The sequence below is a fragment of the Eucyclogobius newberryi genome, unplaced genomic scaffold (assembly GCF_026437365.1).
Source record: "Eucyclogobius newberryi isolate DKJ021-1_F unplaced genomic scaffold, fEucNew1.0.hap1 SCAF_1, whole genome shotgun sequence".
NCBI classification, from domain to species: domain Eukaryota; kingdom Metazoa; phylum Chordata; class Actinopteri; order Gobiiformes; family Gobiidae; genus Eucyclogobius; species Eucyclogobius newberryi.
In genome coordinates, this window is record NW_027315723.1 from 22,732,866 (window position 1) to 22,746,592 (window position 13,727).

Consider the following 13,727-nt stretch of genomic DNA (forward strand, 5'->3'; position numbering starts at 1 on the left):
TAAAACTTTTTCACATAAAATCCCTTCATATTTTTTCAATTTAAAAGGAGACGGACCAACAGTTGCCGTTTCAACAACCAGTACCAACAACAACCAACACTGGTTCAGATTCAGATGTTTCCGAAATTATTTGTTGTAGAGTATTTTGAAAGTTAAGACAAAAGCCGATGATCAGTCACAACGGACTTTCCCCCTGCTCCATTACAATGTCACCCTGAGGCACTGGCCTCAATTGCCATACGTTGTGGCCCACTTGTGCAGACGTGTGACATGCTCATCCCCAAAAGTATGTTACATCTTTGACGCTTTTAACAGTTTATGGCGAGGTCTCTGGTACTGGAACGATACAGATTTTCCTGATTTACTTTTACTTTGAATTATTAATAACAGTAGAATAAATAAATAAAACTTTATTTTAGTTAAGAATTATGTACACTATTCATAATAATACATTTCAGAACATTTTCAACCAAATCAAGTCAAACTAGGAATTATAAAGGATGGGACAAACTTAACATGGATAAATTCACTCCTCAAACATTCCAAAAAAAGAAAAAAAAAGGTCTGGCTTGATTCAAGTCCAGCAACTAAAGTCACAGATTTAAAATGTTATGAAACCCCTATGTGGAACTCGTAAGGTCACAGTGATGCTTCTGTTGCACATGGTCATGGTCCTAGGATTTGAAGTCAACAGTGATTAGACTGAACACCAGACTCAGAAACTTCAGATTTAATCTCATGAACACAGTTTGTCACAGAGGCCCCGCAAAACGAACTTCAATGGGTCCTTGGCCCTCTTCATGGGCTCAGTTTCCGTGTGCACTATACAGTTCGCACTCTCATGTGTCCAACTTCTCCTGCTTCTTAAAAAGCTTCATGAGCTGGTGGAACCGTTGAGCGATCTGGTAAGGATAGAAAAGAAAGAAAAAAAATGTATAAAAATATGCACCTAAAATAGGAAAATAGCCCATAGTCCAGCTAAATCTCACCTGTCCAGAGGGCTTGTCCAGCTTTTCAGACAGGAATGAAAAGGTCTCGCGTGAAGCTCCTTTGGTCTTTAACTCAAGGAGAATCATTCGATCCTCTTCTCTGAAAAAGACAAAATTACAAACATTAGACAAAGGGTCATGTCATAAAGAAGCATTCATTCAAAAGATCATAAGAAACGCTCACCTGGTCCAGGCCATGACCACCTCCCCCTTCCGCCGGACCAGGTTTTTGGCAGACAGGCTGTTGGGGGAAAGAGGCTCCTCTCCTGGTGCCTCGCAGTTTTCCTCGTCAGTCCTGCGCTTCTTCGCTTTGGATTTCACCTGATTTTTCTTCCTCTTCCTGTCCCTGCATTTGCGGACATGTGGTTTCTCCGGAGTCGACTCCAGCTCCACGATGATGGTGAGACTGCGCTCGGACTCTGAAGCCACCTCTTCTCTCTCGGAGCTGGACGCGTGTGAGCTGGACGCGTGTGAGCTGGACGCGTGTGAGCTGGACGCGTGTGAGCTGGACGCGTGTGAGCTGGACGCGTGTGAGCTGGACGTCGGGCACAAAGGCATTTCCAAACTGCCCTCTGTCCGTACCGGCACAAAGATCTCATCTGTGCCCGTGTTATCCTTCTGGACCAACTTGGCCGCGGGACTTTGAGAAATATCGATAGAACTTTGTGATGTGTTCAGTGGCTGTTCTGTGTCTGAAAAAATGTGTTTTGGTATGTCTTGCATTGGCAAATGTGTCATTTGGGCCTCATCTAACTTATCATAGTCTTCTACAAGAGCATGGATGCTTTCACCAGTATGATTTTGTACCGAACTTGATAAATTATTTGTGGATTTGCTTTCCCGACAGTCCATTTCCTCTGTCAGCGTTTGACTTTGACTCTCATTTGCTGTTAGAGTAGTATTAGCGCTTGAAGCTTGCCTGATCTTCAGAATAAAATGATCATTTGACCTCTCCATGACCAGCGCTTGCATGGGGAGGTCTGGTTTGAACAGGAACTGCTTGGGCGCTCCTTGGGAACCCACACTGGCACTGGAACCGCAGCTGGAATTATCCGTGTCCAGCGAAAGGTGGATGTCATGCTCCGTTGCGTCCGCTTCGTCCAAAAGCGCGTCTTCGCAGATGTGAGCGCTCAGAACGCTGTCTGGAGTGGACAGAAAAGGAGGCGACTGGAAGAAGCTGAGGTGACTGTCAGACTTTAAAGGCGACGGGATGGTCAGTGACACCGCTAAATCTTCAGCCAGAATGGAATAAGGCCTGTGGATGATCTTGTTTTCCGTGGGTACTTCCAGCAGACAACTTTCATCGAACAAGGCTGGGTTAAGCAGGACTTTGGAGCTTTGAGAGGAGATCTTGCATGGAGAAAGACTGGACCAAGTTGTGATTAGCCTGGAGGGACTCTCAAATTTGTTCGGAGACAGCAATTTAGACGGGGAATGGAATTTACCGGGCGTGGTGATGGTTATGATTCTCTCGCCATCTTTTCGAGGGGTGCTGAGCGTCCACGTGCTTTGCTCCCCCGCCGCCCCGCTACTGTCCAGGAGGTCAGACCCTTGGAGAAGGCACTTGAAGATCTCGCCCATTTGAGAGTCGCGCACCAGGTTGAACGTCAGACTGGTGGCCTGCTGCTCGGTGAGAAGCTCAAAGTCCGTTTTGTCCAGCACAGATGCATTGTGTGCCACCACCAGAGAGGAGTTTCCTTTCTCGGGAGTGCTCGGGACAGTGTTGACTGCCGTGCTCGGTTCTGGTCCGCTCTGGTCGTCGGTGTCATCGCTTTGATCGAGCGCGATGCGGATGCCCTTCCCTCTGCTTCCCAGGCCAGTTCGGAAAGGCACGGCGGCACACTGTTTGCTCCTACTCAAGCTTGGAGGAGACTGCTGTTCTTTCGTTTTCACGGGCGACTCTTTACGTCGTTTGTCACTGCCCTTCGAAGTTCCATGCTCTATTGGAGACCGTGAAAGCGTACACATACTTTTTAGCGCGGTGTTAACGTCCTTGAACAAGTAGTTAACCTGAACATCTACAAAGTCCCACAGTTTCTGCTTCAGGTCCACAGCTTGCTGCTCGAATATGCGTTTCACGATGCCATTTTTCAGCACTTTACTGAAAACAGACACAATTTTCTTCTTCAGCTTAGACTTTAACTCTTTGGTTAGTTCGCAGATCTGACCGAAATCTGCACCGTCCACAAATTCTATGAAAGATTCCTGGAAATTTTCCATGACCCCATAGAAGCTCTTCTTGGGGAAGGTTTTGTGCAGTTTCATGTACTTTTTGCGGATCTCAGCGCGCACCAACTTGAACGTGTCCATGACCTCTTCGATGCTGCTGAAAGTGGCTTTTGTAGCAGCTGGACAAACAGTTTTAAAACGACTCTTATTTGCTGGGCTTTGTGTTGTGTCCAATGAGTCACTGGCTTCCTTGTCAGAAACACTCTTTTCCTCCGTTTTGTGCTTCAGGACACAATTGGGGCTGGCCTTGGTTCGGATTGGTCGCGTCAACTTGGATCTTTTTGTTGGAGGAAAAGGAGATGTAACTTCGTCACTCTCGCTCAGGATTTCCCCTTCCTCCAATTCAGGGTCCAGGGGCATGGCTAAAGCCACTGGGTCATCTTTAGCCGGGGAGTCTGGCTGCTTGTTTTCTTTGTTGATATCCACCTTCTTTGACGTGGCATCAGAGGGCGCACTGGAAAACTCTGCAAACAGCACACAGAACCACACACACACACTTGAGATTTAAACGTTTACAATAATTAATTTCAGCAAAGTTTACACCATTTACAAAGAACAATATATTTAATGTAAAAATAGCTTATCTATACCTAGTGTCCATACCACAACCTCTATTAAATTAGACTACCAAACAGATTTTTTTATGTGCAATCACAGTTTCTATAAGTCCAATTCTACAACAGAAAATTAAGGCCGCAATTAGGGGAAACGTACTTTATTTGAGTTAACACAATTTATGAGTTTTTTTATTTTAAAAAAAAAAAAGCAGCAAGCTCACGTAGTCAGGACAGACAGGTCAGGCATGGAGCACAACCGTTTAGAGAATCATCTACTCTGCGAGTCAAAGCTCATAGCAATCTCCTACCGCCGGTTTTCCATGCAAAAAAAAAAATGCTATGTAAAGTATGTTCCAAATCAACCAGCTCTCACCTTTGTGCAGGCTCTTGACATGTCCTGGCTTTTGCAAATGGTGAAGGTTCCTCTTGGAGATCCGGACAGGGCTTCTGAGGGGGCTGATAACATCAGGGATCTTTTTCAGGCTGCTAAGCGTTAGCATCATGGATTCTTCATCGTGGAACAGAGGCACCGAGCTGGACGGTTTGATGCACTTTTCACTGCTCTTGGTTGGGCTGAAGAACTTTGCTGGACTGATGGTCTTTTTTGGCGTTTGGCTGATTTCTGTGTACCTGTCCAAGACTGAGGTGTCCTGTGTTGTACTGCTCACCTTAGAAACTCCAGTGTAGTCAGTAGTAGTTGACTCTGGAGGAGGTGTGCTACTGTTGTCTACATTATTTTGTGTTAGTAAATTAATGGCCTCGGGTAAACTAAGACCTTCTTGAGGCAGAGATTCCAGGCTTATTGAACTGGACACCATCTCCACTTCTTTAGGGGTTGTCTCTGGACTAGAAACATCTTGAGTGTCGGCAGAAGATGCTGGAGGAGTATTTTGAGGTATATCAGCAGACACATTCTGATCTTCTGACTTGCCTTCCGCAGTTTTGGAAACATCATCTTCCAAGAGATGACTTATAGACTTTGAGGTATTTGTTCCGTTATTCGATTCTGGGGTTTCAGTTGGACTCAATGACACAACATCTTCAGTTATATTTGATTCTATAACAGCCTCTTGATTCCCCTCTGTCGTTGAGCCGTTGACACATTTTGGAATATCTTTTTGAATCTCTGCAGCTTTATTAGCATGAGCAGACTGGACAGAATTGTTCTCTAAAAGTTCAATTTCAGAAGTAGTACTAATATTGACAGTTTCCTTCTGACTATCAACACTTTTCCTTTTGTCTGGTGGTGGTGTTGATTTAGGAACCCCATTGCTTTGTTCTACACAGTTCCTTGAGGTGGTCTCTGGTTCACTGCTTTCTGCTTCATCAATAACACACATATCCTCCATGCTGGGCAGACAGAGACTGTCCTCCTCTGGTTTAGCTGTGGATATAGACCCTTTCTGACCACCTTCACGGTCTACTTTGGGCTTCTTTACTGGAGACAGCGTTAAATTCAACGTCTCCATAAAACACAGCTTTCTGTTGGGGCTATTCTCTGCAACCTGCTCAATAACAATCTTTACTTTGGAGGATATTTCAGAGGGTTTTGAGTGTTTCTTACTGTGCTCTTTTGACCTGTACTTCTCTTTTGAATGTGAATCTCTTCTATGTCTTTTATCATCCTCCTCCTTACGCTCTTGACGACCCTCTTTACTTTGTGGGCCTTTGGAGGGTCTGTGTTCTATACGAGAGGAGTCTCTTTGGCGCTCACGTTCTTTAGACTCTGACCCTCTGTTCCGTCTGTCCCTAGACCTGTCTCTTCTCTCTTTTCGGAGACCAGAGTCTTGTTTTGAAACATAACCTTTACCTCCAGCAGAACCAGATCCTTTTGATTTTTTTTCACCACTTTTGGAATCCCCTAAATTTGATGTCTCGTCTTTGTGCGAATGTCTGCTCTCATGTCTGTCAGAACCAACATTTGATGAATTGTTTCGTCTCTCAAAATCACGTCTGCGTTCTTTATGTTTATTAGTCTGATAGCGGTGCTTCTCAGATGTGTGGGAGTCCTTTCGCGGGGCTCTCTCAGAGCTCAACCTGGGCTTAGTGGGCTTTTCTGTGTCTCTTCTGAGGTGATACGGGACATCCTCTCTGAGTGGTGCTACTGGTAAAGGTGGGGGATGAGGCCTTAGAGGAGCAGGTGGGAGGGGTGGCATGTCAGGCAGACTTGGGGTCTTTTTATGAGGCGGCGGAGTGGGTGCAGCAATGTCTAAAGGGGGCTGAATCCGTGATGATGCGTCTGTGTGTCGAAGAAGCTCCGAGGCAACAGTTGGAGCAGAACGTGGAGGTGGGGGGGCTATAGCTTCTTTAGAAGGCAAGAGTCTGGGTCGTGATGAGGGCTGTGAGGCAGATGAAGCTGCAGGGACCACAGATGGAGGTGGGGGGGCTATAGCTTCTTTAGAAGGTAAGAGTCTGGGTCGTGATGAGGGCTGTGAGGCAGATGAAGCTGCAGGGACCACAGGTGGAGGTGGGGGGGCTATAGCTTCTTTAGAAGGTAAGAGTCTGGGTCGTGATGAGGGCTGTGAGGCAGATGAAGCTGGAGGGACCACAGGTGGAGGTGGAGCAAGTCGCTGGTTCTGGCTGGAACAGCTAGGATCTTGCTGGTTTCGAGACTGATAGTAATAACCTTTGCTTGATCTGTAATTACAAGATTAGCAGTGGTAACCGTTTTGCTTTCATTAACAAAGGATATTGAAAAATATATTTGTTTGAAATTGCAAACAAATGTATTTATAAAACGCAACCGATTTGGAGCCATTGATGTGTGTTTGGTGCAAGTGAGAAATTGAGTGTGCTAATGTTATCTTAAACTGAAATATAAAAATTAGAGGTCGGCAGCGATTAAAGGTTTTAATTAAATTGGATGTTGCACAAAAAGTTCATGTTCATTTAGGTTTTATGACAACAACATAATAAACTACAATTACGTAAACAAGTAAGAGGAGCTAAAGAACTGTTCAAATATATACCACTTCAAACAACTGTACAAACATAATATATTCATAAAATATGCAGAAGGAGGATCAAATTAATTGCAAAGGAATTACTGGTAAAAATGTCAATTGGTATATTCTGTAGCCTTGTAAGCTGTATATAACACTAAGCTGTCATATCCCAATGTAATGTTTTACAGGAAAGATGCTAAATGTTTCAAAGCTATTGCCAGTGTATTAGTTTATACTTCTTCCTAATCTTTTTGAGCATAAATACAACCCTAATGCAGCATAATGTAACAAAACTTGCATGTTGCTCAAATAAACTAACTGAACTAAAGAAGAAAAAGAGAAAAGTCATTGTCAAAACCAAAATGTGGCACATTCATTCAACAAGGTGAATATAAAAAATGGAAATCACAAAGGAAAGGCATGATAAACTTACTGTTGGTTGAGTCTCTGAATCTCTGCATCCTTCCTTGTGACCTCCTGCCGGGCAGTTTGTAGAAGAATTGAGATGTTCATCTTTAGTCGACAATTCTCTTTGGACAAACCAGTATTCTGCAAAACAAATAGATATTATCTTGACAAAGAGTTTTGAAATATGTAGTACTACTACAAATTAGTAGTACTGAACATCATTTGGCACTATTACCAACCAAATAGTAAGACAAACCTGCAATTCTAATTGTTCAAGTCGTCTGTGCAACTCTGTAATTTGGCTTTGAGCTGCCTGAAATCTTGACTTTAACTGTAGAAATTCCAAAGTGTAGTTATTAAAAGTAAAGTTGCCTTAAAATAATCAGATTTTCATGAATACTTTGAATACTCCCAGCTTACCTCCATGTAGGATGCATCTTTGCTCTGTTGTTCCTCTGTGACAATTTCTTCAAACAGATCCATGGCCTCCTTAAGCCCGGATGGCACTGACTTTACTGGCGTTACTAAACACGGAAAGGGTAAAACATAAGTACAATCCTAGTATGTTTATGCTGTAATGTAAGAATGTACCATTTTTGGAGCTAGAACTGAAATCCAGGCCCTCATAGATATCTACAGAATCTTCATTACCCTCAGGTACAAACACTGTATTAAACAAAACAAAAACACACATGCTCAGTAAAATGCAGTACATGCAGCAATAAACAGACCAGATCATTTATATTGACAATGTGTGTGATCTTACAGGCTGGCGCATCACTGGAATCCATGTTTTTGCAGAGCTGGTCACCTAAAGCAGATCTAATAGAGGGGAAAACAGTTTGAGTAAAGAATTCAATTTCATTTTCACTTTTGACTCCTTTCAAAAGCATTGTAGTTAACAACATCAATAATATAGTATTCCCTGGCTCTACCATGTTCTCGTTAATCTTGAATTTACAATTTGAGGGAAACTTTAGTCTATTTACGGTGGCAATAACTTTTTTGTTTGATTGTTACCGTTACAATATCGACAAATAGTATCGTGCAACACGAAAATGGACGATATTGTTAACGATTCATTGTACCAATAGTAGCAGCACTGTTTCTCTGCCAAACAAAGAGGTTTGCACCATCATGCATTCTCTGCACCGGGTTTACTTGTATATCGAGCTAACGTTGTCTAGGAGCCACATTATCTATAACACATTATATTATAATACGTATCTGATAGTTCAGCAGTGAAAAATAGTTGAAGATCTATAGCAGCCTTACTTGCTCTTGTATAATCGGCCTGTTGTTTACAAGCGTTGTGCCGCGCCAAGGCTTCATTGCACAGGAAGTAAGGACATTTTCCCGCGGTCTGTCACAGCCCAGCAGCTGCATGTATTCTTGTTCACTCCGCGTTGTCTCAGAACCGAGTTGAAAACGGGCCACGACGAAAACCAACTACAAAAGCACGATCGCGTCAACTTTTGAGTGGTTTAGATTGACTTCCGTGCCTTATCAATCGATCTATTCAACATTTCTGCAGCTAGAAAGGAGGAAAGTTGTCGCACGGAAGAATCGCTGAACTCGGTTGTCGCCGAGTGGGGACGTCATCATTACCCGACGACACCGGAAGTAGTTGTTTCTCTCTCACATGTGGCTTTCCTGCACTCATGTTGTGATCATAGACTGTCTACAGGAGTTAATACAGAACCGATTGTAATAACATTGGAGAAATGTCACTCGATCGTGTGTTAAGTATTTAAGTTTGTCGTGACTTTGGTTAGACACATGATGCAATGGAAAATTTAGAGCTCAGCCTAATATCACTGGGAACTATCTCCAAACATGTTGATTCAAGACGTAACCAACTTAATCAGTATTTGTCAAAGCAGGTAAGTGATATATTTAAAAAAAAAACATACGTTTCTCGTATTATAATTAGTCTGGTGTTACAGCTAATGACATTCATATTGTATTTCAAACCCATGTGTCAAGTGTGGTCATCTACTCTATGCAATGCTTAATCGTAAACTACCGGTAGTCTAAAGAACAACTGCCCTGAGCTTGATTAATGGGATAAATCGTGTGTTAAAACCACTGATGTTTTGATTTTGTGCCTCAGATATGGAGTGAGCAGGACCGACAGTGTATTCTGGACTGTTTGGCTCAGCTGTTGCTGGAAAAAGACTACACTTTGTTGATAACTCGACACTTGAGGCCCCTTATTTTGGACCTGTTGGAAAGAAATGTGCAGAGAGTCAAAGCAAGTGAGAGGTTAAACCATGACCTTCATGAACGTCTGTGTGTGGCTCTCAGCAAAGTCCTCAACATCTGTCCTGATGCACCAGCGTAAGTCTGATGCCTACTCACAATGGTTTTAAGACTGTTATATATACATTGTTTATTTATACCAATATCCTTTGACAAGACACTTTCTCCTACTTAACTGTGTGACTGGGGATTGGCTGGTTTTAGTTTAAATTAGCCGATCAAATCTAACTTTGAGTATTGAACACATACTTTTCATCCACATCCACAATATTTACTCTAAAATATGTCTTTCAAGCTTTGCTGCTAGGTACTTCAACAGCGCTCCTCCAGTGTTCCAGAGGCTGTTTTTTTCCAGTGAAGAAGCAAGAGCGGTGCAGTATGGGCCCCGGCGGATGAAGCTCCGGGACCTAATGGGAGCTACTCTTCGTTTCCTTCAGAGTGACTATGCAAATTACAGATCTCTGTGGGACTGGAGTCCCTGTGTTTCCCAACTGCTCACAAGTGACCTCATGGTCCGAGGGTATGTATAACTCCAGACCGGATAAAACATGTTATATATATATTCTCATTTATGCAATGTGCAGTGGCATTTTAATGCTTTTTAATGAGTTGTTATTTGTGTCAGTGAGTTAGGCAAATCTTCAGTTTGTCATTATCGAGAGTTGTTGTCAAGCCTTTAAAATAATGTATCCTTTTTGTTTCAGGTACACAGCACACTGCTTAGCTATGGTCTCTCTCATGACTGACAATCAGAAGGTCATTTTCCTCAGAAAGGTGTTAACCAGTGAAGAAATCCTGCACATAAAAATGAAGTAAGGTTTTACTCTAGTGGGATGTTCAGGATTATCTACCATGTTGATGACTATTCAGAAGCTCATTTGCTAAGGTATTGTCCTGATAATAATACTTAATTCCCATTAGAAGCTTTGAGGAAAGTCAGGAGCTGGAGATGGAGAAGTCTCTGGTCTTGGCCAATCAAAGTTGTGCAAAGTGGCACAAAGAAAAGACCAATCGCTTCACCAGAGGTCAAGTGGTCTCTGAGGACCTCTGCTCCAGCGTGGTGGCTGTATGTGGAGTGGTCCTGCCCACAATCACTCCCCAACTGCTCCAACAAGTGCCGGTACAGGAACATGTATTCATATATTTATTTTCTTCATCCATTGCCATTCTAAATATTATTTGTTTAAACAGACAAACCAAAAAGAGCTGGTGATGGTGGACTCAACCTGTCAGAACCTGAGAAGGCTTGCGTTAGCCGTAGCGTCCCAGAGACCAGTGTTGTTGGAGGGGCCCATTGGGTGTGGGAAAACCTCACTGGTGGAGTTCCTGGCTTCTGTCACCGGACACAACAAAGCCACAGAGATCATGAAAGTCCAACTAGGAGATCAGACCGACAGCAAAGTGAGGAATTATTTTGGCCCTTAAAGATTAAGGCTGACGCGGTCTGTACTAATGGGGCATGTAGTGAGAAAAAATGTGATATATATTGGACCTCATTCATGAATGTGACACATTTACAATAGTTTTTGCAACCAAGAATTTATATTAATGATTGTAAGTTATACAGTATATTTCATAAAACATTTGATGCCTGATCAGAGGAGATATATAGCACATTATGTTTAGTTTATATCTACCTGCCATAGCCTCATATCCTGATCCAGTTGTTTTGTGCCTCAGATGCTGCTTGGCTTATACCGCTGCACAGATGTTCCAGGAAAGTTTGTTTGGCAGCCAGGAACTTTAACTCAAGCAGTCGCCAAAGGCCAGTGGATCCTTCTGGAGGACATCGACCACGCTCCTCTGGATGTGGTACGTATTATTCATCATAGAAGGTGTTTTAGGAAGACTGTAATATTACACATGTCTCCTTTTGCTCTATAGATCTCGGTTTTGCTTCCTCTGATGGAGAATAAAAAGTTGATGATCCCGGGGCGTGAGGATTGTATTGAAGTGGCAACTGGATTTCAATTTTTTGCAACTAGAAGGTACATGATTCATGACTTGGACATGTCAAACATGTTAAATTTTCATGTGCTGCAGCGGTTTATCAATAAAGATTATGCACCTACATTTTTTAATCTGAAAAATGCTCCTCAACATTCCCACTGAGTGGCAGGATCATTGTCAGCGCAACTGGTAAATTAGTGTCAAGCTTTTGAGTAGCTCAAATTAACTTTACAAGGCAAAAAATAAAATGAAAGTAGCTTTTCCGGAGTAAACGGTAATGAGTTCAACTTATGTTTGGTAGCTCAGGCTTTTAGATTTTTTTTGGATTTGAAAACACCCCGTCCAAATAATTTTGTCGCGGCGCGCAGGTGAGTGCAACAGTAGATATCGCATGTTTTACATTGGTAGAACTTATGCTTTTAAGTGTGCACCCTTAGTTACGTCAACACGCGCTGGAGAAAATGTGGTAAACAGGTTTAAAATGTGTATTTGCGATATAAAGGATTTGGTGCTGCGCGTCACAGACACGGAAACCCTAACCCATGTCATTCTAAATATATAACTTACTCATTGTTATTTCCCCCGCTTTAATCCAGTTTAGCTGTATCTTAGTAACTGTTGGACCTCTCTATTGCAGAATGTATTACAGCAGTGGGAGCTGGCACAAACCACACAATTCTCATGCTACACTGTTGGATAAATACTGGACAAAGCTCCAAATGAAAAACATGGTCCGAGAGGAGCTCAAGAAGGTCAGTCTTTTCACCTTGCAGCTGTGGTTAACACAAGGTGCATCCAAAAGAAACACAAAACAACTGCTGGACAAACAAATAACAACAGCTGAACCACTCAAGTTTGCCTGTTTTGACCTTTTGTACAGGTGCTCATCACCAGATACCCACAACTGTTGGTGGTATCAGACCGGCTTTTGGACATTTACTGTCAGCTGACCGGGGATAGACACTCTGAACCAGACCCGCTCCAGGCCAAGTCTTCCCCTGGACCAGAGGAGGAGCGAACAAGCCTTTTGGAGGGGCGAGCACTGTCACTCAGGTGGGTTTGTGCCAGGTTTTTTGTACAAATGGCTGAATGACTGAATGATGTTTCAAAAATGCCATAAGGCAATGCTTCTTAAACTTTTTCTGGTTCGCCCCACTTGGAGGATAGAGAAATGATCTGCAGGTCCGCGGCACACACAGACTTCTCTGTGCTGACTCGTACCCATGTGCTCATGTTTCACATTTACCACAAAAAGGCATCGGATCAAAGCATAAAGGGAGATATATAAATGCACACGCTCCATATTCAGATATGACAGGATATTTATGGTCAGTACTAGATCAGACACCATCTGGCTCACGGAAGTCCGAATTGAAACAGAAATTCCCTCTTGGCGGCCCAAAAAGACAATAATTATATGGTGACCCTCGGTACGCTTCAGACACTGGGTTAGGGTAAGGGACAAGAGAGCGGATTTGGACCCAAGAGAGAAAATTATTGCCTGAGCTGTATCACCGGGACCAGTCTTGGTTGCCGCAATGTCGAGGCCAGTTCCGTTTTCGGTCGCCGCCATATTGGAATTCTGACTTCCGTGAGCCAGCTGGGGTCGAATGTAATGTCAACCGGGTATTTATAACGCCAACAAGCGGTCAGTTTGAGGAGTTAAACTCTAAAAGGGCCCAGGGGGACGGGGCGCGGAGAGGGACAGAGCACAAAGTATAGACAGTGGCCAAAGCCTTGGCTCGTCCTAAACCCGAGGCAAACGTGTGTGAGACCAGGGCACGGAGAGACTGACCGGCTGTTTGTCTGTTGCTGAAAACACGTCCATCATGCATAATATGTAGGGTTAGTCTCCACCGGCACGGCTCTGCGCCCCCCCCAAACAGGCGCACCACACACTTTGAGCTGCTCTGTCTGTGTTTATATTATCAAACTGCAATATCTTAATATTTATTTTCAGATAATGCAGCACACATACATTTCAATACATTTACTTCCTTCCTTTGTACTTTGAGTCCTCCTCACCATTGTCCGTCTCTTCAAACTGGAATGTCTGTGTGTTTCCCATGAGCTGCTGCCTTGTCCAGTCCATTATAGATTAAACGCCCCCACACACTGCCCTTGTACAGATCAGCTCTAGGCAGCGGTCTGTGGTGAAACGCACTACACTCTGGGTTCAGCTGCTGGCTCTGCCAGGACAGCCAGTGCTCTTTTTACTTAATAAGACTTAACTAAATGATTAGAGTAATGATCTCACTATCGCACTGGTTAATTATTCTGTAAATAAACACTACAATGATGTAGTACACCAACTCCATTAATTCCTGCCATCTTCAAACCTAACTAACATAATAAATAGGGCTGAGAAAAGTAGCAGGATAATGCAT

General features: G+C 43.2%; 2 protein-coding genes across 3 annotated transcripts in view; one reads left to right on the top strand and one right to left on the bottom strand.

Annotated features, from left to right (window-relative positions):
* Nucleotides 1–395: 395 nt before the first annotated feature.
* On the bottom strand, nt 396–8,710 carry casp8ap2 (caspase 8 associated protein 2). Of its 2 annotated transcripts, none has more exons than XM_072440268.1 (11): nt 8,404–8,710; nt 7,895–7,950; nt 7,720–7,794; nt 7,549–7,652; nt 7,385–7,459; nt 7,154–7,269; nt 4,149–6,412; nt 1,540–3,682; nt 1,174–1,464; nt 990–1,089; nt 396–902 (listed from the first exon to the last, which is right to left on the bottom strand). In XM_072440268.1, the coding sequence occupies exons 2-11, from the start codon at nt 7,917–7,919 to the stop codon at nt 840–842; spliced, it is 5,256 nt and encodes a 1,751-aa protein (XP_072296369.1). In that variant the 5' UTR covers nt 7,920–7,950; nt 8,404–8,710; the 3' UTR covers nt 396–839. The 2 variants fall into 2 exon arrangements, with proteins under 2 accessions (XP_072296369.1, XP_072296361.1); XM_072440260.1 differs by having other exon boundaries at nt 1,174–1,425; nt 1,501–3,682.
* A 138-nt stretch (nt 8,711–8,848) lies between these two features.
* Nucleotides 8,849–13,727, top strand: part of mdn1 (midasin AAA ATPase 1) — a 52,851-nt gene continuing 47,972 nt past the window's right edge. The window contains exons 1-10 of the mRNA XM_072440308.1: nt 8,849–9,011; nt 9,242–9,468; nt 9,686–9,910; nt 10,095–10,202; nt 10,312–10,510; nt 10,582–10,791; nt 11,071–11,202; nt 11,275–11,378; nt 11,978–12,092; nt 12,221–12,393. Of these exons, the coding sequence (XP_072296409.1) occupies nt 8,916–9,011; nt 9,242–9,468; nt 9,686–9,910; nt 10,095–10,202; nt 10,312–10,510; nt 10,582–10,791; nt 11,071–11,202; nt 11,275–11,378; nt 11,978–12,092; nt 12,221–12,393 (1,589 nt within the window). The 5' untranslated portion in view covers nt 8,849–8,915. The remainder of the gene's footprint in view (nt 9,012–9,241; nt 9,469–9,685; nt 9,911–10,094; nt 10,203–10,311; nt 10,511–10,581; nt 10,792–11,070; nt 11,203–11,274; nt 11,379–11,977; nt 12,093–12,220; nt 12,394–13,727) is intronic.